General features: G+C 39.6%; 1 protein-coding gene across 1 annotated transcript; it reads left to right on the top strand.

The window, feature by feature from the left end:
• The first annotated feature begins 487 nt into the window (after positions 1–487).
• Positions 488–23,339, top strand: LOC135071409 (protein vestigial). Its single transcript, XM_063965201.1, has 6 exons — positions 488–595; positions 4,791–5,016; positions 6,657–6,818; positions 15,610–15,745; positions 16,652–16,863; positions 23,187–23,339. The coding sequence occupies exons 1-6, from the start codon at positions 488–490 to the stop codon at positions 23,234–23,236; spliced, it is 894 nt and encodes a 297-aa protein (XP_063821271.1). The 3' UTR covers positions 23,237–23,339.
• Positions 23,340–27,663: the final 4,324 nt, after the last annotated feature.

Raw genomic sequence — 27,663 nt, 5'->3', positions numbered from 1 at the left:
GCTTTACTATTGTAGTTGTGTTGAACGTGCGTTTTCAATTTGTCTTCCCGCTTCCCGTGTAGTTCGCGCGAGCGTTGCGGCGTGGCGCCCGTCCGCGCGGCCAGAGCCAGCGACGACGATAATTAAGATATAATTAACGAGCTGAGCTGTGGGAGTGTCCGTTACGTCACGCTTCGTACCCCGAACGTACTTGTTGGCTGACTTGCACCTACTTATTTTCTTTGGAGAACTATTTGTTGGCACTGAGCAGTACCCGTCCCCCCGGTAAATCGTGTTACTTCAAAAATAAGGTTTCAAACAAAGCTCTCGCAATCTATCTGATTCTGTACTGTAACTTGCGAAGCAAACATCTAGGAAACTAAGCAATATTTACGTAGTTGTTGTTTGCAGCAGGCGCATCGGTGCTCCCGCCTCGGCGCTGTAAGGCGGGCGCGGGTGGCGCGGGCGAGGGCGGCGGCATGGGGCGCGCGCGCGGCCCGCCGGCGGCATGGCGGTGAGCTGCCCCGAGGTGATGTACGGCGCCTACTACCCCTACCTGTACGGCCGCGGTGCCGCGCGCTCCTTCCACCACGCGCCGCATTTTCAGTATGATCGGGTTAGTATACCTACTTCATGTCTAGCTTTTGTTCTAAGTCAGGTTAGATCATTGACCTTGTCTAATTGTCAGCCTCATTGTCAACCTTGTCTAATTGGTAATACGAATTACATTTAGAGAACCCAATCGACGTCACCTGACGTTACATAAATTAATAGAACCGAGTTTTCGTCTGGAGCACCTCTACCTCTGTCGCAGGGATAAGTTTAAAAGGACCGGCGTTCCTTCTCAGCACTTGCCATATGTTTGTCTCGAAGCCCTGGTAAAGCCCAAAAGATAAGGAGACATGACGTAAAGTGCCACTTAAGGGCCAACTTTTTTTTTTTCAAATTTTTAAAGCTTATATGTGCCAAAATACTGGTTGAAATTGAATATAATATTTTTGATTTTGACCTTTACAATTTCTTATTTATATTAACTTCCATCCGTTGTACAATATCTGTGTAGTATTATGTTATTTATTGCTGACACACACACACACATTTCACAGGTTTTTGGTTGATTAGCTGTTAAAATAAATTCCATACTTGCCTAAGAAACAGACAGGTAATCCTGTCTGTTTCTTACGCTTTCAGTGAGAAACCAATTTTGATGTAAATAAAGAGATAGTTTAGTAGGGGTAGAAGAGTTCGCGAGTAGCGACAACGAGCCGGAGACGTAATGTGAGTAGGCCTCCCACTAAGTGACGGACGATCTTGTGAAAGTCGCGGGAAATGCCTGGAACGGGACTATTCCCACCTCTCGTTCCCACCACTGCAACTCCTGTGTAGCCAGGATCTACAGCTTGACCGCCACAAAAAACCCAACCAATGAAGGGAAATGCCTGGAAGCTGGCAGCGCAGGACCGGTCATTGTGGGAATCTTTGAGGGAGGGACCTTTGTCCAGCAGTGGACGTCATTTGGCTGAAACGAAATCCATAAAGGATGAAAACATTAAAACAACAATATAGAGTGTGATTAACGGCCCACGGTAGTAGCACATTTTGTAAATATTTTTTGCATTCCATCATGGTACATTCGTTTTGCCGCGCTCGGTTCGCGTGTGTAGCCTCCATGCTCGCTCGCGTTCGTCTGACACACGAATGACGAAGATGAATTCCTCTGACGTGTAACGCGCATTCCGGCTGAGAGGAAGAGTGCGCGCATTCTCCGGAGTCTAAACTCATCTAAAGTATATTTATTTAAGTGCCTGTCATTCGCACTAAAACTTCTCCTGAATCACGCTTGACGCGCGTTAATGAAAACATTTGTCTGCTACAAAACAATTTGCCTGCCGGCTGCCAGACAAGTGACCGAGTTTTTAATGTGTATTGAAATTCTTGGCATCTCATACTTTGTTTATAAAAAAAAATCTCATTTACTGGTTGTGCCGACACAAAATTTTCCTTTAGCTATTTTTCACAATAAATACATAGGTATTATAACAATGAATTTCTAAGACATCAATTTACTTGATGCCCGGTACTTGATTGTGCACACATTCACGACTTTTAGGGTGTTTTAGCACGTTTTCTGCTCCTGCTCCTACCTGATCCATCATTATTGAATGATTCTTTGCAGGTATTTAAAAATGAGTCAATGCTATGGTTTTCCACTTCTATAAAAGGATAAAATCGTATGCCTTGTTTGTCCACTTCTCGTTCGAGACCAATTAATCACTCTAGAGAACAAAGGATAATGTTCAAGTAACATTCCATGTGATTACGTATTTTTTACTTACTTGTAATTTTAGATACGCATATATTATTATTACAAGTGCGTTATGTACCTGTATGAGATTATCTCTCCCAGCATTCAAACTTTAAAATATGTTTACTGTCTGTGCTACTTTTTGAAAAAAAAAAAAAAACAAATAGTCGCAAATCCTTTTTGTACTGAGAAAATGTATGTGAAACACAAAAATCTATTTACTAAATACAGTATTTATTTAGTTCTCTAGATTTTGGCAATAATTAGTTAGCGGGACCTATTAAGATTTTTTTTTCTTGGATATTATTTACACTGCGCCATCCAGTCCCAAACTAAGCAGAGCTTGTACTATGGGTAGACAACGGATAAAACAAACATACTTAAACTAGGTACGTATATTATTATACATAGACTAGCGACCCGCCCCTGCTTCGCACAGGTACAATGTATTATACTTAAAATTCTGCATCTTGAATATCTCTTTCCATTAAAAAAAACCGAAAGCGACTTTGTTTTATAATATGTAATGAAATGAAAAGTACATTTATTGTGCGGTAAGAACCACTACACCAAACGGCCGTTAATGTAAAAAATAATTAGGTAGGGAATTATGTTAGGAGGATGAGGAGGGCTCCCTAGTGTCGAAGTGTAGAGCGAGCGATTTTCCGTTGGTTATATGTATATGTGTTACGGTCAAAGTGATAAATGTGAAAATTATGAATAATTACCGCATGATTTGGTAAATGTGATTAATATGAGGTCATTTATGTGTGTATAAAACTAAATAGGCGGCTTAGGGGTGGCCCAAGGGCCACCCCCGCCGCACCTTAACCTATTTTTCACTTTAAATCAAAACATTATGTTATAGGCATCATGGAAAAGTAATATTATGCAAGAAACATTCCAAACTCATTCTGCCAAATTATATTAATATATGATATCAAAACGTTCAAAAGTTTGGCTGTACACGAGCACGTACACAAGATGTTGTTCTCTTTTATGAAATTTGTTAGTACTAACTAAGGTTGAATTATTAAATAATCACTGTTAAATGTGATTAATTTATCACTTTTACCGCGAATGTCGGTAATTATTCATAATAACCGGTTATTATTAATAATTTTCAATTTATCACATTAACCGTAACATATGCATAGCGCGGGCCGCGCTCGCCCGCCGACCGGTCCGCGCGGGCTCGTGGTAAAATAACATTAATCGAGCCCACCGCGTTATCATTCAGCCAACAACGATGTACGATGACTAAAGTCACCTCGGGACCCACAGCGTCATCATCGGCAGCGCTCGACTCGCACATCGCATTGGGACACCACTGTCGACTCACCATTACCGCGTATCTTAGATAACGGGACTATTCCCACCTCTCATTCCCATCGCTGCTAATCCTCTGTAGCCAGGATCTATACCGCCAATAAAAACCCAACCAGTGAAGGTCAAGTTTGTCCCGGGGGAAAGTTAAACTGTCGTTGGACCCGCAACGAAATTAATAAGAAGAACATAGGAGGAGTTCGAATTTCTCTTCTCTTCTTCGACTTCCCTCCATTGCAAAGTGGATGACAGGTGACAAATAAAGGTAATACGTAATACCTTTATGAAAAAGATATACTCGTATCTTAGATGGTAAATTGTAAATTAGGCTGGCGAGAATTACAGCATAATTATATTATAATACAGTCCACTATTTTATTTCTACTAATATTCGGGTGTCCTTCGAGCCGGATGCATTTATTAAGAAATTTTTACTTTGACGGTTTTATGGAAGGTTGGTGACGAGAATAATTTACTATTTCGTTGAATCTTAACTAGGTAAACTAGGTTTTAATTAGTTTTAATAATATCAATTCTGTCTGTTGACTTGTTACAAATTACAATACGTCCTTGTTACGGTGCATGTGTTTTAAATAAAATTTCATCCTGTATCAACGCCAATATTGTTACTGATAAAAATTTGAAATTCAAGATAAAAGATTGTTAATATTGATGTTATTCACTAAAACTAAATAAATTATGTGAATCATCTAAATATAATAAATTTTTACCTGTTCTACTGCCATATTCATCAAAATCTGCAGATGCACATACCTATCCCCTTCTACTGCATTGACGCTTGATGTGTGAATAAATAAAATTAGTCTCATTAGTTATGCAGTACAGTCCATCTTTTGATTGTGTGTACGTGAGGCATTGCTGTGACACAGCCTATGGAGTGAAGCGGGGATTACTCATGTATGCATAACCTCACACTTAATTGTGGGTTTGGAATTGAAATGAGTATAATTTATTATGATACTTATTTCAATTCTACATCTTAATCTAAATTCAGTTTATTTAATTTCTTATTTTACATTTTGTTTCAAGTAACACAGTTTTTAAGTGCAATTGTTACTAACAAACTGAGTCTTGGTTACTTGAATAAAGAATTATTTATTTATTATTTATTTAAAATATAAATGTTTGTGTAGTTTAATATATAAGTGTCCTTTTGTAGTTTAACGTGCAAAGCGGCGCGGGCAACGCCGGCAGCGAGGCGTACGGCGGCGGCGGAGGCGGCGGCGGCGGCGGCGGCGGCGCGGCGGCGCTCAGCTCGGGCTCGGCGTCGTCGGGCGCGCAGTCGCCGGGCTCGCCGCCGCACGCGCACGCCGCGCACGCGCCGCACGCGCGCCTGCGCGCCAAGGAGGAGGACCTCTCGCTGCACGGCCGCGCCAGCGCAGACGGTGAGACACACAATACAATCTCCCGGTTTTTCATTTGCAGAAACTGATGCCAGCGATCGAATCAGAAATGAGGAGATCCGTAGGAGAACCAGAGTGACTGACATAGCCCGCAGAATCGCTAAAATCAAGTTGGCGGTACACATAGCTCGAAGGGCTGATGGCCGCTGGGGCAGGAAAGTTTTTGAGTGGCGACCACGAGCCGGAAGACGTTGTGGGCAGGCCTCCCACTAGGTGGACCGACGATCTGGTGAAGGTCGCGGGAGGTGCCTGGATGCGAGCGGCGCAGGACCGGTCTTTGTGGAAATCCTTGGGGGAGGCCTTTGTCCAGCAGTGGACGTCTTTCGGCTGAAACGAACAAACGAACGAACGATGCCAGCGACTCGTACACTCCTATTTTCCTTTGCAGTTCTACCAATTTAGAGAATTTATGAAACAATAAAAAACATAATTGTTTAGGTAACCAACCATTGATGCATCAAAAGATGTTTGGTTGGCCGATTGGTGTAGTGTGTTTCGAAAAAGACTAGTGCCGAGAGTTATTTTATTATTCATTTATTATATTGGACTGGGTGTTTTCTATGTATAATAAGTATGTATTTACAAAAAAAATATTTATATCCGTTGTCTAATAGGTACTCATAGTACAAGTTTTGTTTAGTTTGGGACTATAAGCGCTGTGTAAAATGTCCAAGGATACTTATTATCTATATATATAAAAGAAAGTCGTGTTAGTTACTCCACTTATAACTCAAGAACGGCTGAACCGATTTAGCTGAAAATTGTCAGGGAGGTAGTTTAGAGCCAGGAGAAGGACATAGGATACTTTTTATCCCGTTCGAAATTAAAAAAAAAGTCTGCTTATTTATTGCCATTAAGGCGGAACAAAGTTCGCCGGGTCAGCTAGTTATTAATAAAAATAGTAACACTCGATAGACATTGTAGAAAGAAAAGAACTTAAGGAAAATACATGTCGCTTCCGCGATCAATCAATAGCGCCAAAATCTACGCGCTACGATTACGAAGTACGACTACGTCGTAGCAACTTATCGAAAAACCTCGTAGCAGACCAACGAGGACCATGAATTAGACATCAACGCGATAGAACGAGAGTCTACGAGTCTCGTTAGAGTTTTATTTCAAGTTACCTACCTAATACACCAATTTGTAGGTGTGGATGTTTAAATGTTGATCTTTTGTCTGTTATTTCATAGTGAGCTTTGATTATTTTGATAAAAGTCCACAACTCCTAATATAAATGCTCATACAATCTCGAATTTAATATTTGTGCCAGCGCGGTTTCTAACTTCAGCAGCTGGTGAGGCCACAGCGGGAACTGCCAGGTGAGCGGTCAAAACGGTTCGGAGCTAGAATCCTCTGGCTCGTTCGACAGTAACACCAGAGTAAATACAAATGAGTAGGTCATTTTGAAAGTGAGTAGGTTTAGCGTTGATTAGCGGTGAGGTGCGCTGAATTTTGTCAGTGTGTGCGTGCGCGCCGCATACGTATTGGCGCGCGCTCACATACAAACCGCGCTCGGTGCGTTTCTATGAAGATGACCTACTCATTTGTATTAACTCTGGTAACACCTAACGTGTGTGGACGGAAGGTTCGGATGTGAAGTGACGCGTGTGTGGTTGCAGGCGGAGGCTCGTCGGAGTCGGAGGGCGAGTGCGGCGGCGCGGGCCGCGCGCGCGCGCAGTACGTCAGCGCCAACTGCGTGGTGTTCACGCACTACTCCGGCGACGTGGCCGCCGTCGTCGACGACCACTTCGCCCGGGCGCTGGCCCTCGACAAACCTAAGGGTGAGTATGCGAAACGATGCGGCTCCATAACTACTGCACCATCATAGCAGAGTAAATACAAATGAGTAGGTCATCTTCATAGAAACGCACCGAGCGCGGTTTGTATGTGAGCGCGCGCCAATACGTATGCGGCGCGCACGCACACACTGACAAAATTCGGGGCAACCCACCGCTAATCAACGCTAAATTTTGTCAGTGTGTGCGTGCGCGCCGCATACGTATTGGCGCGCTCACATACAAACCGCGCTCGGGCGTTTCTATGAAGATGACCTACTCATTTGTATTTACTCTGATCATAGTGCACAATACCGCTGTGTGTAGGAGCAATGTTAACGGGTCTGCTGCCACTGCAACTTCTGTGTATCTAGCCAGGACCTCTCCAGCTTGGCCGCTATTACAAAATGTCATATAAGTCATTAGATACGAAATAAAATTCACTAAAACAAAACAGATGAAATTCGAACCTGAGGATCGCCATCCTTTCAGTGGAAAGAGGATAACAGTACAACAAGGTATTCATGATTGACAAATACATATGACGCGATCCTCTTCTCTTCGAATTTTTTGTTTTTAACAAGTGCAGCATGGTACCTATATTGAAATGATAAGTTGTGATGATTTTCTGTTATACTGTTGTCTATCACTTTAATCCAAAGCCCGTGCTCAAATTTGACTCTTTTTCATCACCACTTATAATCAGCTAGGAAATGCAGCGAGCATCCTCGCCTTTTTGCCTCGCGTTACTTTAAAAAATTTATGTTTATTGTAAATAAAGATAATAGGCATGAAAAAATAAATTAAAATCACTGTAAATCAGTTTCTACAATCTCCAAAATAATGAAAATGATATCCGGTTGATAATGATATCCGGTTTAGGCAAGCACTTTCATGAAAACATTGAATAAAATTAACATAAAAATGTTACAAGTATGAATATACGAATGAAATGAAGGCGTTCATTGAGTCGCAGTCGCAGCCCGCTAGCGCGCGCACTCGACAAACGTTTGTATGAAGACGCGCGACCCGCGCCGCGCCCTTGAACTGGACTGGTTTTGTCTTTTGCGTACTGCGCCGGGAGGTTACTCATTTTATAAAACTTTATCAAAAGAAATAAACTTAATAAGAACTAAGGATCTATGCGGAACTTAATATAAACTAAGGATCTTATCAACGCAATTGTATTTTTTAATTAAAATAAATTAAGTAAGTACCGATCAAGGTTAAAAAGTTGTGACAACTTTTTGCCAGTTCGAGGGAAGTTCGTCAGATCAGCTATAACAGTCATCTTATCTAACTGTGCGTGAAAATAGTTTGAATAATATTTCCCATTTTTGCAACATTTTTCTTTACTGCTCCGCGACTATTGGCTGATATTGGTAATGTCATAGTCATAGTCATTTATTCCATAAACAATAACATTATTATTGTATACAGGGTGGAAACGATAAGTGATCTCACTCGATTATTTCTAAACTATACAAGATTTCCAAAAACTGGTTACTGATCCTGAAAGTGCTTGGCAAGCTCTATCCAACGATACCAATAATAAGTTACAAAATAAACTGGATCTATCCGAAAATTCTATGTTTCCAGCTTTCATACATTTAGTACTGTCAGTCATGATGGCACTCATGTCTTGATAATATTATAGCAAGTAAAGCCTAAAACCAATGTTTGCCATGAATAATCTATACTTATAATAAATCTGTAGAGAGGTCAATTCTGTACATGAACTATATTTTCAAAATAACTATCAGGGGGTGATTAGTGATCGATACTGATGCCAAAGATGCAATCAGTAAAATTTTTGTCTGTCTGTCTGTCTGTCTGTCTGTCTGTCCGTCTGTATGTTCCTTATAGAAACAAAAACTACTCGATGGATTTTAACGAAATTTGGTACAATTATTCTTCGTACTCCTGGGCAGGTTATAGGATACTTAGGAATTTCCACGGGAACGGGAATTAGCGGGAAAATCCTTTTGTATGAAAAATATGAACCGCTTAAGTTAGACGCTTTAAATTTGGCATACAGGTACCTTAATAAACTTAAAGCTTAGTTACAACAGCATATTGCAAAATTCCCAAAGGAACGGGAATTAGCGGGAAAATCCTTTTGTATGAAAAATCTAAACCGCTTAAGTTAGACGCTTGAAATTTGGCATGCAGGTATCCTAGTAAATTTAAAGCTTAGTTATAACAGGATATTGCAAAATTTCCACGGGAAGGGGAGTAAGCGGGAAAAAACATTTGTATGAAAAAATCTAAACCGCGTAAGATAGATGAAGGGGGTAAAACGGGATCCACGCGTACGAAGTCGCGGGCGGCCGCTAGTTATAAATAAGAATGCAATTTACGAGTTCATTTTAAGTGTTTATTATTTAATAAAAAAAATTAACACTTCTAATATTATTATTGTGTGGCTGGCATACATTTAGTATGGAAGCTGAAAACAGAAATTTCGGATAGATTCAGTTAATTCTGTAACCTATTGAAAGAGCTCGTGCGTGAAGTACTTTCAGGACCTGTAACCAGTTTTTCGATATCTTGTATAGTTGAGAAATAACCGAGTGAGATCACTTATCGTTTCCACCCTATGTAAGTAAATAAGTAATAGATTTATTATAAAAACACTGATTATACTGAGATCCACGAACTAGACAATAAAAGGGAGCATACATTTTTTGCTGCACTTAGATGGTTTGTAACTTTAAATTCCGATCGTTGCGTAAAGTTTAAACTTTTTGTGTTCGTCAGTGAGAAGTTGTGTTTTATGTAGGAGGGCCATGTTATGAATATACATAAGTTCGCATAAGCGGTGGCAGTCGGTCCGCGGCGCAGCGCCGCGGCTCAGGTGCGCGCTACCGGGAACCGCGTAAAAACGCGGGCGACGCGGCTGTCTTCGCGGAACGCGCGGTGATTGTTCCCGGCCCTAGATAAATCAGCGGAAACCCGCCGCCTTAATTAAAGCCACGTTTAATTACTGCCTAGCGACTCGGCCACACCCCGCCCCCGCGCCCGTGCCCCGCGATCCAGTCTATCTCTTAACCGACTCTCCCTGACTACATCTCCGCCCACTTCATTTGCTCATCCATTGAGCAAAGATAATGGGGAACTCAGTTTGCTCTATAATTCGGTGTAGAGAACCAAATTCATCGAATCGTAATTACATAATACGAGGCGTTTCACGATTACGTGGTAGTTACTAAAGGAATGTGCGGCTCGCTTGACGCGCCGCATAGTGGGTAGCGATCGGAGAAATGACGTAACGCCGACCGGTTCCTGCGCGAGACTGGCTTAGTGAGACGCCAAAAAGTGGGACGATTCGGCGATTCTACGCGAAGACGCGTCCTCTCGGGACATAGTTACGCGACTGCGATTAGATCGAAAAAAGGCGAACCATTACTTAAAAGATGGCCGAAAGGGGCCGCATGGCAAAAACGGCGGCGAGGCTTTGAGGCTGCCCGCGTCCGCGCCCGCTCGCATTCCGCGCCCGCGCGCAAAAACCGCCGCTGCCACTCATCGTCATATCGACCGGCGAGCCTAAGGTCATCTGCACAATATGCGCACCGCTTTTAACATTTTTGATATAACACCAAGTGCTACTATATCTTTTAATACCGACATGTAACTACTTTACTAAAATACTTATGTATTAGGTTCTGTTAACTCTGTGTACATATTTTTGTTATGGTGAATTAAAAAAATATTATTATAGGTACTGCACAAATATCTACTTCAACAAATTCTTCGTGATTTCGCCATGGGTGTAATTTTCTTAAAGATAAAGATAAAAGATAAAAGATCATTTATTCTTACATCTTAGATACTCGTAAGTTTATAAAAGGATACAAAATTACAAACTAAAATGTTCACAATAAGGTTTTATGGGCCCTTCTTGCATATACAGGGCTTATTTTGATCTTTGTCTTTTTTCAACTGATACAAAGTATAGAGCAAAGTAAGCAAATAAGGGAGGTTCTGTGATCTGTCACATCAGTCCTACATTGTTTTATCGTGTAACCTTTATGATCGTTGTTACCGGGAAATTGAGAAATTAGGAAATATATGATTAGGTTTTATGTATATACTTATACTTATTCTACTTTTCCTAAATAGCGCTCGGAAACGTATTACATTCGGAAAGTCAATGGTGGTCTGGTCAATGGTTTCATGCAATATGTAATTGGCTGAGTAGGATAATGAGCTTTTTCCTGTATTCCATCTGTACCTGTACCCTACTTAATGGCAAATAAAATGTTTGAGTTTGAGTTTCTGACTAAGTAGGCCTAGTGGGCCTCACATACAGTGGATGGGATGTGACTTTACTGACAGAAACAAGATTGTCCTCTATAACTATAGTTTAATACAAAAAATCGGTCAAATGGGAAGAGTTCCAGGCAAACTTTCAGGTATATGGTCTCCAACTCCATCCATCAACATAAGTCACGAAAAAATTTACCAATTGCAAATAAGTCTGTAATTGCAAAATCATTCATTGATGGAACAACAACGATAACGATTTTTGGATCAAATTGAAAAAAATATCTTATTGAATTAGTCTCAGATTTTGGGATTCTCCCTGTAAGGTAAATCTTTGTATCTTCATCTATCAGAATCTTTAAATCATTATTTTACACAATTGAGAAATGTTATTTCCCAAAATATGCCCGGAATTTCACATACATTTCCTAGAAATTGTATAGAATTCCGAAACTTCACACATTTCCGGTAACGATACTGATTATATAAATTTAAATAACTCAAAGGTGACTGACTGACTGACATAGTGATCTATCAACGCACAGCCCAAACCACTGGACGGATCGGGCTGAAATTTGGCATGCAGGTAGATGTTATGACGTAGGCATCCGCTAAAAAAGGATTTTACGAAACTCCACTCCTAAGGGGGTAAAACGGGATCCACGCGTACGAAGTCGCGGGCGGGCGCTAGTTAAAACAATAATACGTAAAGGTTGATTCGTTTTTGGACTTGTCTTCCGTTTAGTGGTCGTTTTGGGCTAGACATTTTTTGGTATAGTTTATAAGGTGGCGCGGCGCGGTCCCACGCCCCGCATTCCGCGTCCGCGTCGCGCTCTTATTGTGCCGCGGGGACGCATCGCGCCGCGATCGCTATCGCACCGCCATGCGACACCCGCCGGCAAGCATGTCTGCGCTCTACTGGCTCTAGTCTTCCTGCTGTTCTGCCTCGTATATTATACTAGGTACCTATATACTATCAATATAATTTTAATACTTTAGATAGACGATAGAAAGTATTTGTCTCAAACCAGATTACAATTACATATTAGGTTATTCCAGGGAAACCTATAATTAGCCATAGTTAAGTTAATTTAAGTTTTATATATTAAAATACAATTATACAACAGTGGTATGAGACAAAATGGTCTTAGATTCAATCTATACTAATATGTATTATAAATGCGAAAGTATAACTCTGTCTGCCCGTCTGTCTGTCTCGCTTTTACGCCTAAACCACTGAACTGATTTTGATGAAATAGTTTGAGTCCTGGGAAAGGACATTAGTATAGTTTTTATCCCGGTTTTTGAAACAGGGACGCGCGCGATAATTTTTTTCTGTGACAGACAAAATTCCACGCGGGCGAAGCCGCGGGCGGAAAGCTAGTTACTTATAAGAATTACGAATTAGCAAAGCATTCTTAAATTGGTCCTCCTACTTCTTCTCCGTAAACACATTGGAATAGCAATGTTAATCGTTTCAACTCTAAATAATATCTTAATAATAGAAAAGACCTTACTCATCAGCGCTTTTTTTAGGCTTACTCCCTTACATGTAGTGGAGATGATTTTTTTTTTCATCGTATACCCTATTTATCATGTGGGGTATCATTGGATAGATCTTTTAAAATGGCTTAGGGGGTTCTAAAACTATTTTTCGATTTAGGCATCCGTTTGCAAAATATTAAACTTTAAAGTGCCAATTTTAGTCGTTTGAGATAAACGTACGAATTTAAGCATTGTAAAATAAAAAAAATAAACAGTTAAATATGTTATTTAATAATAAGATATAAAACCTGTGTAATGAAAATAAAATAAATGTCTCATGTATTAGAAAATTTCTTACCAAATAAAAATTTCTTAGAAGAAAACACTAAAAGTGACTTTAGATGAAATCATTGCTTGCTTCTAAAATATATTGTGGTAACGACGAGCAACTACGGAACCCTGCACTGCGCGTGGCACAACACGCACTTGGTTAACTAGTTTTGGGTTTATTGGGTTTACGATACCTGCGGATATGTACCAGTACTTGTGTACCTAATTAATTATTTATGCCAGTGGCACAGCTAGGTATTTGGATCTGACAGCAGCTATGCGAAGCGTGAATACATTAAACGTAATGACCTGATCAGTTCTAGATGTAAATAGATTCGATGTGTAGAGGTCGATTTGTGTTTTATTGTGCAAACGCATTTGTTGTAGGTACACACGGCCACACTGTTAACTACCCATTTCCGTTTTTACTCTCGCTCTCATCAAATGGTGATTCTTTGCGATAGAACGAGACGACATGACCGGCAATGGGTATTATTTATTTTATTATTGGTTTTGGGCCTTCATTTGCGCCAGCTCGACCAGGTTTGATCTATTGTGGCAGCCCTTGTCTTTAGAGTTCACTGCTTAGTCCCGTTGAGTCTATAAATTTCCAGATTCTTTGGAGCGTGATATCTGCTATCTCATCCGGGTGCATGATGTGTCGCCCGAGATGGATACTTCTTTTGCTCATAAGCGGGCCGCATGAGCGAAGAACATGCATGGCCGTTTCTTCTTCTGTATGGCAGAATCTGCACAGAGTTTCCTCGGTCATGTTCATGTTTGATTTGTGTTTGTTTAGTTTGCAGTGGCCGGTTAGTATTCTAGTCACTGCACAGGCTTTGTATCTTTTGAACTTTAGCAGTTCCTTAGTTACTTTGTTGCTATATCCCTGAATGAGTGCTTTTGAGTGTTTTTGTCCCGATGTAGACTTCCACCACTCAATAGCCGGCAATGGGTAGCCGATAGTACGTTTGTTATAGTGGTAATTATTTCCCATTAATGGAGGATGAGTTTCATTAACCTACACAGATCATTACACAGACGTGTATGTCTTAAGAAAGTTAATATGACCGTTAAGTTTACTCAATTTCTTTATTTTAGTTTTTTTTACATAATAATAGTCTTCTGACAAATACAAAACACAACTAAAAAGAATTAGATCGGTCCAGCCGTTCACGCGTGATGCCGTGACCACGGAAAAGAGGGATTCATTATCCAGGGTGGAATTTTGTAATGCCACCTGGAGGGAAAGTGCCCTTAATACTGTAGATAGAAAATTTTACTCAAAGAAAACATTCCTTTATTTTTGAAAAGAAAAAAAGTACATTCAAAGATTTTGCTGGAGATTGCGGGAGGCGCAATTTATTTAAAGCCGAGTGTATTTTCCTTCAAGTAATCAAAACTTTCCTCTTTTTGAAAAAAAAATATAACTAAGGGCTGATTTTCCAATCATCAACAATAACTTTTATTTGAAGATTAAAATTGGCCTATATTGGCAGTTTCTGTATGGGAAATATTATGACAGTGTAAATTTTACAAGCTTTTATTTAATTTATTTTATTTTATTATTTAAATATTTTCACATCTGGCAACTTAAAATTGATCCACTTACGGGTTTCCCATTGAGCTGAAATGCTTGCATGTGTAAGACGGATGACAATGCAATATTATGATGACATGGAGCTGATCTGATGATGGAGATGGAAGGTAGCCATGAAAATAAAAAATACGTTAATTACGTAACTTGATCTTGCTAAAAGTCTGATCTGAGAAAAAATCAAATAGGTAAATACATCTATATGTAGGTACTGTCAATCTCGCGACAAGCTTTTAGTCATATAAATTGAATAAAGTATGGATTCTTTATAACATATAGCAAAAAGCTTGTTTATGAAAAATATTTTTTATTGTTATTTTATTATTAATTTTTATTTTTAGATAAGAGATATCCAACGGTTGGGAAATCAGCCCTTAGAAGAATTTAGAAATTTCATTTTTTAGCTTAACATTTTCTATTTCTCTATTATAAACCTATTTTATAATAAATTCAAATTTCAAATTCAAACTGTAAAGTTGTTGTGTTCTTAACAATTATTCTTATGAACTAAGATATTCGTAGTTGTATAATGTACTCGACTGCAATTTAAATATAACAGCGATTACATCAGGTAACATGATCCCAAAACGAGCGCTACCGTGCGCGCGCGCCGCGCCGGCTCTATCGCGCAGCGTCGCCTGTAATCTTACGCCAGACGCGACTGTTTGTCTCAAATGACCTATCTTTATTACCTCTTTGACACAATAAATAAACTTTAAACGATGGCCACCTTTTTATAGTCAAAGAAGACTGAGATAATGTCTACACACGGTTTTTTCGGAAAGGAATTCGAAATTTATGATTACTGTGTGACTACTACATACATGTACTTGTATTAACTTTAAACATTAACTTCACGAGTTCAACAAACTATGTAGTTCCGTCTCCTTTTGGTAACAATTGGCAAAGTTAATTTTGTGGTTGAAATATAATACCTACGGTTGACTACCGTAGGTATTTGGATATTTGTATAGATACAAGTAACGCAAATGTGTAATAAATATAGATTTGCTCTCAAAGAGCCTTTACGACGTGACTGCAAATGTCCATACAACGTGACTGCAAATGTAGTTTGCGATTGCAAGAACGTGTGCACTGATAGAGCTTGTGGGTGCGCAGAGAGCGTGCCGATGGTGTCGCGCAACCTGCCGGCGTCGTTCTTCAACGCGGCGGCGGCGGCGGGCGTGGCGGCGGGCGGCGCCTGCGCCGGCGTCGACCTCTACGACTACGACCCCTGGCACCAGCATTACTCTGGGTGAGTTATTGCTTCTATTTCTTATCTTAAAATAATTTGGCGAAATCAAACACTGTCAATGGGTTGGCAACGACGAGCGCTGCAATTTTTGGTACTGCTATTCCTATTGTTACGACTCGCCTCCAAGAAATATAAACAGGAGGTATCACCTAGGTACATAATATTAAATAATTATTGTAGGTATGTTGTGATTCGGTCCAATCTTTTTGTCTCCAAGACCTATACGCGTTCATATTCATATGTCGGCCGTTTGGTGTAGTGGTTCGAAACGGACTACTATTCCGGAGGTAGCGGGTTCGATTCCCGCACAGTACAAACATTTGTGTGCATGAACATATTTGTTTGTATTGGACTGGGTGTTTTCTATGTATCGTTCGTTCGCTCGTTTCAGCCAAATGACATCCACTGCTGGACAAAGGCCTCCCCCAAGGTTTTCCACAATGAACGGTCCTGCGCTGCCCGCATCCAGGCTCTTCCCGCGACCTTTACCAGATCGTCGGTCCACCTAGTAGGAGGCCTGCCCACGCTACGTCTTCCAGCCCGTGGTCGCCACTCGAGAACTTTCCTGCCCCAACGGCCATCGTCTCTACGAGCTATGTGCCCCGCCCACTGCCACTTGATTTTAGCAATTCTGCGAGCTATGTCGGTTACTTTGGTTCTCCTGCGGATCTCCTCATTTCTGATTCGATCACGCAGGGAAAAGTATGTATTTACAAAAAAAAAGTATTTAAGTATGTTTATAACCGTTGACTAGTACCCATTGTACAAGCTTTGCTTAGTTTGGGACTAGAAGCGCAGTGTAAAATGTCCAAGGATATTTATTTATTTATTATATTTATTTATATGCTACGATGATGGTATCGTAATGATTATATTGTAGTGTGTAATATCGGTGGGCGTGCGCAGGTACGGGCACGCGGCGCACCGGCACGCGGCGGAGTACCACGCGGCGGCGGCGGCGACGGCGCACCACAACATGGCGGCGGCGGGCTACGGCGTGGGCGGGCTGCTGCTGGGCCGCTCGCCGCTGCACCAGTACAAGCCCGTGGAGTGGCCGGCGCAGCACGCGCCGCACCTCGACCCCGCCGCCTGCTCGCCCTACTACCCTCCGGTGCCCGGTCAGTATGCACTCCGCGCCACCAAGCCGTAGACGTTGAACTTCCGTTCATTTGGTGAAAAAATGCCTTTATCTGGGCTATACTTATGTATTGCCATTGAGCGTATGTGGGGTGACTCAGTAGGCCATACTCTCCCACTATACGAGTACATTGATTAGTAGAGCGCGGCGCCCGCTGGCTTCGATCGATGTTCTGTTTGTTCTCGCCTGACATATTTCCACTATTTATGTACAGTCTACGCCTAAACAAAATATTTCTTCGACTTTCAAAAAGATTCCCGGGTTTCGTGATGTTTTAATTGCGATGATTTAAACCTTTCATCCGAGTGACAAAGCAAAACATTCCCACTTTGTGGGCGCCCCCCGCGCGCTCCCCGCGCCTGTGGGAACTCCACAACAATACAAAGATGTTTCAACGGCTAATAAACGAAGCACTAAACGCGAAATTCACGAGTGTTGCCGCTCGTAATGACACACGTTATCCGTATAATCTCAAAGTACGATGTTTATATTTATCTCCCTTCGGGTTTCAAGTGACTTCAAATTACGAAGTTTACTGCGTGTTCTCTCAACGGGAATAATAATTCAAATTGTGTTGTTATTCACTTAATAGATGTTACTTTATATGATAGACGAGTAATTATGTAAGTATTGTTTTAAAAGTAGGTAGCTACTTTTATAACAATAAAAATTGGTATTTATAATTAATTACTAATTACTAATCGTCCGGCAAGCGAAAGGTTTTTTCAAGTTATTTAAAATTCAATTGCTAATACACCTAGGTTTTCTATTAAAATAAAAATATACCTAGCTGCAAAATATAATTGCATTACACAAAGGTTGAACTTTGGTGTGGCGTGTAAATAGCCTCATCAGGGAAATGCGGGAAAGAAAAATGCGGGGAACGCGGACGACTGGTGACTCCGAACAGATTAAAACTATAGCTGCACAAAATGGAGACCACCAACCTGCGGATCTGGAGACGGAGACCAAGGCTCGAGGGTCGACCCGTCGATAATCTTGCAGCTTAAGGAAATTCACCAGTTTTTCTTCTTGTTCAAAAACAAAACGAGACCGGTACTGTTTCATTAAACAGTACCGCTAGAAAAAAACTAACATTTAGTTTTTTTGGCTTGGCCACTTGGCACCCGCGAAGGTGCTGGTCCCGAATCCGATAAACAGATCGGTAGGAAACCATTTTATGCAGCCAGATAACTTAAAGATTTATTTGGAGCCACCGAAGAAAAGGAAGTTTAAGATATTATGAAGAATGTATTAGAATTTGGGCATAGGCCCAAACAAACTTTATTAAATGACACGAGCTTTTTTGTTTCGCGGCCTGGTGTTTCGCGTACCGGACTACTACACCGATGACCAGAGGTTGCGGATTCATAACATATTTAAAAAATACTAATGAAACACTGACGTATACAATATGCTGCTGCATTATAGACCTAGACACTTTGCAAGAGCTTATTCGAGTGTGTCAAATAGATTTTTTAAAACTAAACTGTTGAAACAAGTTACATATTAGCTCATATCGGTTACAACATAAAGCGTTTTACAGACAAGAGTCATCAAAGTGGGAATGCGCAAGCCGTTCAGCTGGCAGGCGTAAATTCATAGTCGTGCAGCTATGAAGGTGCTCGTCGCTCGTAGCGGGCTGTGCGCCGGGGGCCCCCGGACGGCATCCGTCAAGCGGGGCGCCGAGACAAAGGGGAGCCGCCATCATTCGCGCGGGGAGATCGCGAGTGAAGAATTTAATTTGCGAGTGAGACGGCGGCCGCGCAAATTAATTTTAATTGTCGTCATTAGAGGAGGAGGACCCTCGCTCCCTGCGCCCAGCCGCTTTCAACTCGCCGCCTGTTTTTACTCGCCGCGACCCGTCCGGGCAATTACTGATGTCCTTAGAGCAGCCCGAAGTGCTCGCTCCCTCGCAGATGTCGAACACGCGACTTTTTTCATGTGGTCACTTAGGTTTCAAGAATTAGTTAGGTAGGCAGTGTTTAAACATTTATTATCAGTTTCGCTCCGCTTAAGTTTCCCATCGTTCTGCAATGTCTGTGTATCTCTAATTCTGCTCAATAGAGACAGTATTGTTTAAAAAATATTCACGGTAAACCTAATTAGGTAGGTATATGATGGTAGCATAATCCCAACTAATATTATAAATGCGAAAGTAACTCTGTCTGTCTGTCTGTCTGTCTGTTACGCTTTCCCGCTTAAACCTCGCAACCGATTTTGATGAAATTTGGCATAGAGATAGTTTGAGTCCCGGGAAAGAACATAGGATAGTTTTTATCCCGGTTTTTGAAACAGGGACGCGCGCGATAAAGTTTTTCTGTGACAGACAAAATTCCACGCGGGCGAAGCCGCGGGCGGAAAGCTAGTATTTTATAAGGTGTATTTGAGTGAGCACCTCTTGGTTCGCATATCTATAATCCCTAGATAGCCTTCAGTAGTAGAGTCACGTCACGAGTGTATGTGAGTGCCGTAGCCGTAGGTAGAGCGCTGCTATTGTCCTGTCGCGCGGGCGGTCAGCAGCCCCCGCGGGAGGAGGGCGGCACGTGAGGGCGGGTGTCCCCGACGCACATTCTCGGAGGGGGTGCGTTATTGACAAATACCGCAGCCGACGACGCACCCCTTCGTGACTATCGCGCTACGCACGCGTTTCGAAAACGATTTATTTTGCTTTCGAGCTGCGTCATCGGGTTGAAAATAATATAGTATTATCCTTAAATATTTGACAAAAAATAAAGTATCAGCAAAGACGAATAGTAAACAGACAAAATTTTGATAAATAAGTATTTAATCCAACTTTAGATAATGCTTGTCTTTAGATATTTAAGATTGCAATGTAATGAATAATACCTACACAAAAACGCGATAAACACGGAGTTCATTTATCAAAGTTGTAAAAACAGCATCGAGATGTTTTAAAATGATCTCAACACGGAAGAATGTAAAAAATCAAGTCGGTTATTTGGTAGTAATGGCAAGAATGGTGTTATGTGATATAATGAAGCGCGGGAGCCAGCCGCCCGTGAACGCGCCGGGTTAACGTGCTTCTAAAATACAGTTTTTGCCCCAAACACGTTTGACTGACGAGAGAATAGCGATTAATTAAACCTTAAATTGAAGGTATAATATCTAAGCAGTAATTAATATAAAGCGGTGGTCGCGGACTGGCGAGAGATTCTTAACGGGAGCAGATAGTCGCATAATACGAGTAGCACAAAGTTGGTACATTGTCCGAGTAGATTGTTGTCAATTTAAGGACATCGTGCGTCGTTAGTAAAATAATGAATGATTACGCGAGTCCTCGTGCAGATGGACGGACGGGTGCGGAGAGCCCCGCGGGCGAGCGGCGGCCAATGCGCGGCGGCCGTGCGCGCGCCGCCCCGCCCGGCTCAATTACCGCGCTCCGCCCGCTATCAACGCCGCTGGCACCGTGATATTGCCCTGACACGACTACACGAGGCGACGTCCGATTCATTTGGAGACGTTGTACTTTCATGTTTCAGAGCAATGTAATGTGTGACAGTGTGACAGACCGATGCTGCGGTGAAGCCGCTGAAAAAACTCATGTTTTTTTACTTAAATCCATTCTTACCCTCTTGTGTCTGTTTTCTATTTCTACTAATAGATAATGCTATCGTATGATATAAAATATTTGCTGTCAAGGTGCCCATGCTGTCGCTTGTTTTTAAAGGAAGGTGAGAGGTCCACAGATCACGCCCTTAAAGTTTGATCACGATTTAACCGGACACACTGTGCCTATAGTATTGGCTTTGTGTAGTATTATGCTTGAAATAGGTTTAAAAACAACCACGTCACCAGAGTCTCAAGCACGGTTCACTTTTTGTGGCCTGCAAGTGCTTACTAATTATATTTCTAGGGCACTTATATACGTCCTAAATATAGCTTGCCCTATCACCACTTCGGGTCAACATAATATGGGCTGGTGCTGAGAAGCTGTAGGTAGAAGAAGTATTTATTTAATAGTTTATTTAATAACTACTTAGAGGCCGCCCGCGACTTCGTGTACGTGGATCCCGTTTTACCCCCTTACTTAGAGGTTGAATTTTGCAAAATCCCGTCTTAATGAGCACCTATACGTTTTAAAAGGAACCCCCATGTAAAATTTGAGATTCCTAGCACTTGTAGTTTCTGAGATTTCGTGATGAGTCAGTGAGTCAGTCTTTCGCTTTTATGGATATATGTAGATTTACATTAGGTTAAATTAACAATTCTGTTATGAAGAAAAATGTACTAAAAATAGTGATGCGGAATTGAAAATATATCAAGTTTACGTCACAGTCACAGGGATTAGTCCAAAGATTAGTTGCCACTCGCGCCGCCATAAAAACTTTAAGACAGCACTGTGTGAAATTTTAGTCAAAAAATGTTATTACTCCTTAAATGAATATTTACGAGATATAATTAGTTATTGATTTTATATTATTTTATTAGTATACTAGCCTACCTTAAGTTACAAGATTTTGAAATGTAAGACTGTTACTTGTTCTAAAGTTTGTTATGTATTTATTGTTTGTTATTTAGTTATAATATGTAGGTATGTTACAACTACGTAACTGTAGTCATACGAATAAAATATTGCACGCCTAATCGGCAGGTTATAGCGGACTTATGTAAACATTTAAGGTCTGTGTTATTGTAATAACTGACACAATAAATGTTTTATTGATTGATTGATTGAAAAAATGCCGCCTTTAAGAAGGGTTTTGACAATTACTCCTTTTCTATTCAATGGATGTGATGGAATGATCTATCTATAACGTTGTGAAGAATAGAGACATGAGATTTTTGGTTTTACCACGGTAATACAATGGAGAGTAACGCAAAGAAAAAAAACCTACCTGTAATATGTAATATGGGCATTATTTGGAGAAATTTATCAAAAAACACTATTTTTTTAAATTACTTTTTGCCAGTTTTTGGGTATTTAATGTATTTTATTACTTGTACCGCCTGTTATTTAGCGTTATTACTATTTTTATTTTGGCAGGATGTACCTATTAGTTTAAAAGTTATAAAGTTTTCTTTACAATAAGTAGGAAGAAAAAAAAACTATAAAAAATATCTCAGATATTTTTTGTATATTTTTCCTTCGATCAAAATAGACTCACTGCATTGCTTACGAAACTCACAAATAAAATAAAACAACATACGAGTAATCAAATTGTCCGTACCGTAAGCTTACAACAAAAATAAAATAACGAACTGATTCTTGGGTTATTACGACCTAGTAATCACTATCAAATCACTACATACTCGTAGTATATAAAACAAAGTAGCTTTCCGCTGTCTGTCCCAATTAATTCCTTAAATCTTTAGAATTAGGTACGCAACGGATTTTGATGCGGTTTTTTTTAAATAAATAGAGTGGCTCAAGTGGAAGGTTTATAGGTATAAAAGATGCATATTATAGAAAGAAAAGCCGGGAAATTCCAATGCAACCGTTCGAAGCCGGGGCGGGTCGCTAGTTATACAACAATGAAAATAGTGGTCATTGGTCGCTGGATCACGACGCGCCGCCGACGGCCGATGGTATCGCGCGTGGACAGGCATCATTTGTAACAATCAGCCGCCGCAGCACACTCGCCCGACAAACGCACTGGTACAACGCATCAAGCGAGTCTACTCTACTACTACAGTGGTAGAAAAGACTGCTATCTATTGTCGCACCGGAAACGTCTAAAAATAAAACCGTTTCGACAAAAAGCTTTTGTGGTTCTTTTCGTTTCATTATTTTAACAGGATAATCTATTCTAACCACGCGATCTGACGTGATTAATGCCCGTTCACTGAAACATTGGTTGTAAACGGTTTACAAAGGGTTTAAGTTCAAAATAATAGGTATTTTATATTAAGATTTTATTATTTAACTAGCTTTTGCCCACGGCTTCACCCGCGTGAAATTTAGTTTGTCACATAATATCATCATAAATTATAGCCTATATGTTATTCTGGGTTACAAACAATAATACTGTAAAATTTCATGAAAATCCGTTCAGTAGTTTTGGCGCGAAAGAGTAACAAACATCCAGACATCCAGACAACCACACAAACTTTCGCATTTATAATATTAGTAGGATTAGTAGGAAGAACGGTTCACGACTACTATGCCAGAGGTCGCGGATTTAATCCCCCCGCACAATACAAACATTTGTGAGCATGAATATGTTTTTTTTGGTTTGGGTGTTTTCTATGAGTTTATAATATTATAAACAGGTGAATAAACAAAGAATTAATGTGTGCTTTTTTTGAAAATACTAACAAAGGCTTTTTTTATCCGCACAGGTCTGGAAGCGCAGGTGCAAGACACGTCCAAAGACCTCTACTGGTTCTGAGCCGAGCGAAACGGGGTCCGACGAGCGCAACACACCGGTCGTGAAACCAGCAAAGCTGGCACCGACGTTGGCCTCCAAATGGACGGCAGAAGCGCAGGGCCCCCTGCCGGCGGCGCGGGCGCGGTGCCTGTGAGCGCCGCCCGGCCCGCCGGCCCGCCCGCCGGCCCGCCCGCGCCGCCGGCCACGTAGAGGCTCCTGCGCTCCGCCCGCTCGGCTCAGAGGTAACGACGGCTGTAAAGAAAGACATTGTATATCTTAGGGTCATAGTTACGTAGGTACCTTTTAGAGGAATCTAGTTTTGCGTGTACATTACAGTAGGTGACCGCGACCAGGGCACTCTCGCGCGACATCGAGCGCTGGGGCTTTTGATATCATTATTTGTTGGTAGCTAGGTAACTAAAATTACACATCAGTTGTATTATCTTAAAATACTGTAAATGTAAGTTGTATAAATGTATAAAACAAAAAAATAACATTGACATCATTTCAATGTTGTTTGCTTGCCCAAAATGTGATTTGCAGTCATAAATAATGCTTAATAATACGACAATAATATTTACGATACATTATAATGTAATACAATACACCAATTGCTGATGAACAGTATCTTTCAAACTGCTTATTTATAACGGAAACAGATACCATTTAGGACGAGCTGTTTTTACCTAAACATTTAATTCTAGTAAAAAAATGAAATAAGCATAAAATTTTATACGTAAAATTTAGTGTGAGTTTTGATAAAGTGCACGTATGAATATAGGTGAAACTAAACCTATTTTTATCACAGGAAAAAATGAAAAAGAAAATATCTGAGATATTTTTTTATAGATTTTTTTCTTTCAATTGTTTATTGTTATGAAAACGTTATAACTTTTAAACTAAGAGGTATAATCTGATAAAATAAAAACAATAATAATGCTAAATAACAGGCGATACTAATAAAATACATAAAATAACCAGGAAATGGCAAAAAATAATAAAAAAAATACTTTTTGAGAAAAATCTGTAAAATAATTCGTATTTTTTGGTTATTTGATAAATTTCTCCAAATAATGTCCATATTACATGTGGTATTTATTTCTTTGTGTTAATCTCCATTGTATTACCTTGGTAAAACCAAAAATCTTACCAACGAAGCTGAAAGTGGCTCTTGATTTGTAATTTTGATAAGAATAAGTTAGATTTCAAATAAAAACAAAAGATGTCGAAGTAAGAAAAGTATTTTAATTAAAATTAAAATTTTCTCTACCTGAGGCGGACAATACTGTGGTGGCAGGCCTTTATTCAAATGATCATAGCAAATGTTGTGACAGGGATAGAGACATGATTTTTTTTGTTTTACAAAGGTAATACGATAGAGAATAACACATAGTAATAAAAACCACATGTAATGGAGAAATTTATCAAATGATCAAAAAACACAAACTCAAATACAGATTTTTCTCAAAAATAACATTTTATTATTACCTACTAGTTGCCGATTTCTGGATATTTTATGTATTTTATTAGTATCACCTGTTATTTAGCATTATTGCTGTGTTTTTTCATCAGCATATAAGTTATAACAAAAGTTATAACGTTTTCTCTACAGTAAGTAATCAAAAGAAAACAAAAACCATAAAAAAGCAGTAATTTTTTGTCATTTTTTCCTTCGATAAAAATGGTTCTAGTTTCACCCATTTTCGTGGACTTTATCAAGACCCACACTGTATGTATAAGTCCTTGAAATGAAGTTTAAAATAATACTGGACATAGCTATTGTATTAATTAAAGGAACTATAATGAATATTGAAAAATCGGCAATTTTATATTGTTGCTCCTATATTACGTTGGTAGAGTGATATAGTAAGTCTAATTAAAATCATGTTATTGTAAATATTTATGATTTAGAAAAATATATTGGCATATAAAGATAATTTTGTAGTTAGATAAACAAATAAATCGTACACACCACGCGTAGCCTGATGTAATTACATGCATGTTATTTTTTTTTTTAATATATTGTTTTGTAAATTGAAATAAAAAAGAATGTACGCATGGTACCTATTTGTGCAAGAAATGGGCTTTCGGTCATCAATAAGAAATTAGTAGTCCACTCTTTAAAATGTGTGCTGCCCAATATTATTAAGTACTTTAATGGGCCCCATCTATGTAAGCGCCTCATAATGACATCGCGAGCGTGGTCAGAAGCCACCGCGCGGAGCAGGTGAGCGTCGCGTCACCGCGTCATGCTCTCGCCACGCGCGACAAATGTGTCACGGTTTTTGCGCTGTCGCATGCATAATGTAGCGTGTCTTGCCGATCTATATAAGCTTCAGTTGAACTTTTGTTTAAACGTGGGTTTTGCTATAAGACACTCAATATTTCTATTGACATTGAAAAGAGATGGTAAAAAAAACAGTATTGCCAGATACTTCATTTATCATTATAGTCATAATAATGTACATCATCAAAAATATATAATTTAGTAAAAAACGATGTTGAGTTGAACGCGCTTATCTCAGGAAGTACCTACTATCTTTTTGGGTCGGATAGTCCATTTATCGAGGAAAGCATAGCTAACATCACGCCATGACCAATAGGAGCAGAGCATCGATAAAAAATGTTGCAAAAACCTGTACTATATCAGAGATCAAAAGGCGAACTGAATGCCATTTGGCATTTTCTTCCTGTCAAACTTTGGGCCAAACAGAAGATTTAAAGGCTTAGGTCGAAGTCTATTCTTCGCTCGAACTGAGACACGAAGGCAGATGAAAGCGCGTTTCTCTTTAATAGCTTCTTGCCAGTCAGCAATATATACTAATGCATTTGCAACTCAGCACTTAGTCTTGTTCGCGAAAATTGTGACACATAGTCTCGGCGCCACGAGGAACCGCGACACCCTCCGCGACCAGGTTATCAATAGAGAATTATTGTAAACTGCACATAGTTATTAAACGAAGTTAACACTAGAAAGGCCGCCGTCCCATTTTTGTCCCACTCGCGAGTTTGATCGTCTCTAACTTTTTTTTTTTTCAACGAAAGTCCATGAAACTTTTTGACTTTTCCTGATTTATTGTGTTTTATTATTTTTTAATGTTTTTGATAATGTAACATTATTAGAAAAAAAATTAATATCGGTTTTACCTAGAAGCGCCACTGGGTCATTTTTGTCCCACTTTGGTATTTGCAACAATAATTCGATGAAGAGTCCTTGTTTCGAGGAAATACGAGAATGGGGAGGTGAGAAACGTTTAGGTGACTCGTCACAATGCAGAAATGTAAATATATTGTACTAGTTTTTGCCTGTGACTTCACCTAGTAAGAAATTAAGTTTATCATAGAAAGACCTAATTTCTTGACACTTGTCGTTGTTATTTGACCAAATAACGGAATATTATTGTTAATTATAGACTATATTATGTTATTCTGAAATATTAACAATAAAACTGCAAAGTTTTATTAAGATCGGCTTAGTATTTTTTGCGTAAAAGAGTGAAAAAACAAAAATCGATCTAACCATGAATCCACACTCACTTATTTCAAGTTCAAGGCTTATATCCACCCATTCATCCTTCCTATCCGTTCATCAGTTCATCCATCCATCAATTCATCAATCTTTATTAACTTTTACAATTATAATATTAGTAGGAAGGTGACTTCAAGACATGGGCCAGTTCATACATTGTATAATTTGATACATTTTTAAAATGTGTGACTTATATTTTTTTTTTAAATTAAACGTACATACTTTTCATTGTAACTGGTAAAAAACTTCACTGTGTGTGTACGGATAACAGAAAAATAACCATACCTATAGAAGTTCCTAAACACATAGTAGACCAGAGAGATAAAAGACCGTACAAAAAAACTTTGTGCAAAATGTGCACTATTATTTGTAAGATATTTATTATTTCTTCAAAAAGAATAATGAATAGTTAAATTAGTAATTTCATTATTTTAATACAGTATAACACCATGTAATATGTGATTATTTTTATATGAAACCAAAAATATCTGTCTTTTAATAATTCAAAATTAAAATTGAATACATTTATATTTTTAAAGAAATAAGTACATATTGATTTAACTGTATAGATAAACCATTTTTTAAGGATACCACAAATAGTTTTAACCATAATGTTCATGCCTGAAACTAAAAAATGATACAAAATATATACTGGGACAAAATTGACCCAGCGGCGCTTTTAGGGGGGTCGTAATCTTCGGCACTTCTAGTGTTAAGCTAGATAGATCAATCCGACGGAACGATATCGTAGATGGTGTCACTGTGGTATTTACACCTAGATAGTCGAAGAACATTGTTATCAGTTGTAACTTGCTTGCTTACGCGTGAAAAAGCTCATTAATTAAGCCTGAGGTACCTACATAGCTTTAGATAATGTTTACAGTAATAATGTATGTAAATAGATACGCTCGCTCAGTAT

This window comes from Ostrinia nubilalis, chromosome 4, assembly GCF_963855985.1.
Source record: "Ostrinia nubilalis chromosome 4, ilOstNubi1.1, whole genome shotgun sequence".
Taxonomy (NCBI): Eukaryota; Metazoa; Arthropoda; class Insecta; order Lepidoptera; family Crambidae; genus Ostrinia; species Ostrinia nubilalis.
Note: the sequence above shows the minus strand (reverse complement) of the source record. Positions and strands in the feature narration are given on the sequence as shown.

What these genes read in the sequence shown, in the direction of transcription:
- LOC135071409 (XM_063965201.1), top strand. Translation starts at nt 488, where the DNA reads ATGGCGGTGAGCTGCCCCGAGGTGATGTACGGCGCCTACTACCCCTAC. An exon ending in TGGCACCAGCATTACTCTGG is followed by an intron (nt 15,746 to 16,651) that starts GTGAGTTATTGC and finishes GGGCGTGCGCAG; the next exon opens with GTACGGGCACGCGGCGCACC. An exon ending in CTACTACCCTCCGGTGCCCG is followed by an intron (nt 16,864 to 23,186) that starts GTCAGTATGCAC and finishes TTATCCGCACAG; the next exon opens with GTCTGGAAGCGCAGGTGCAA.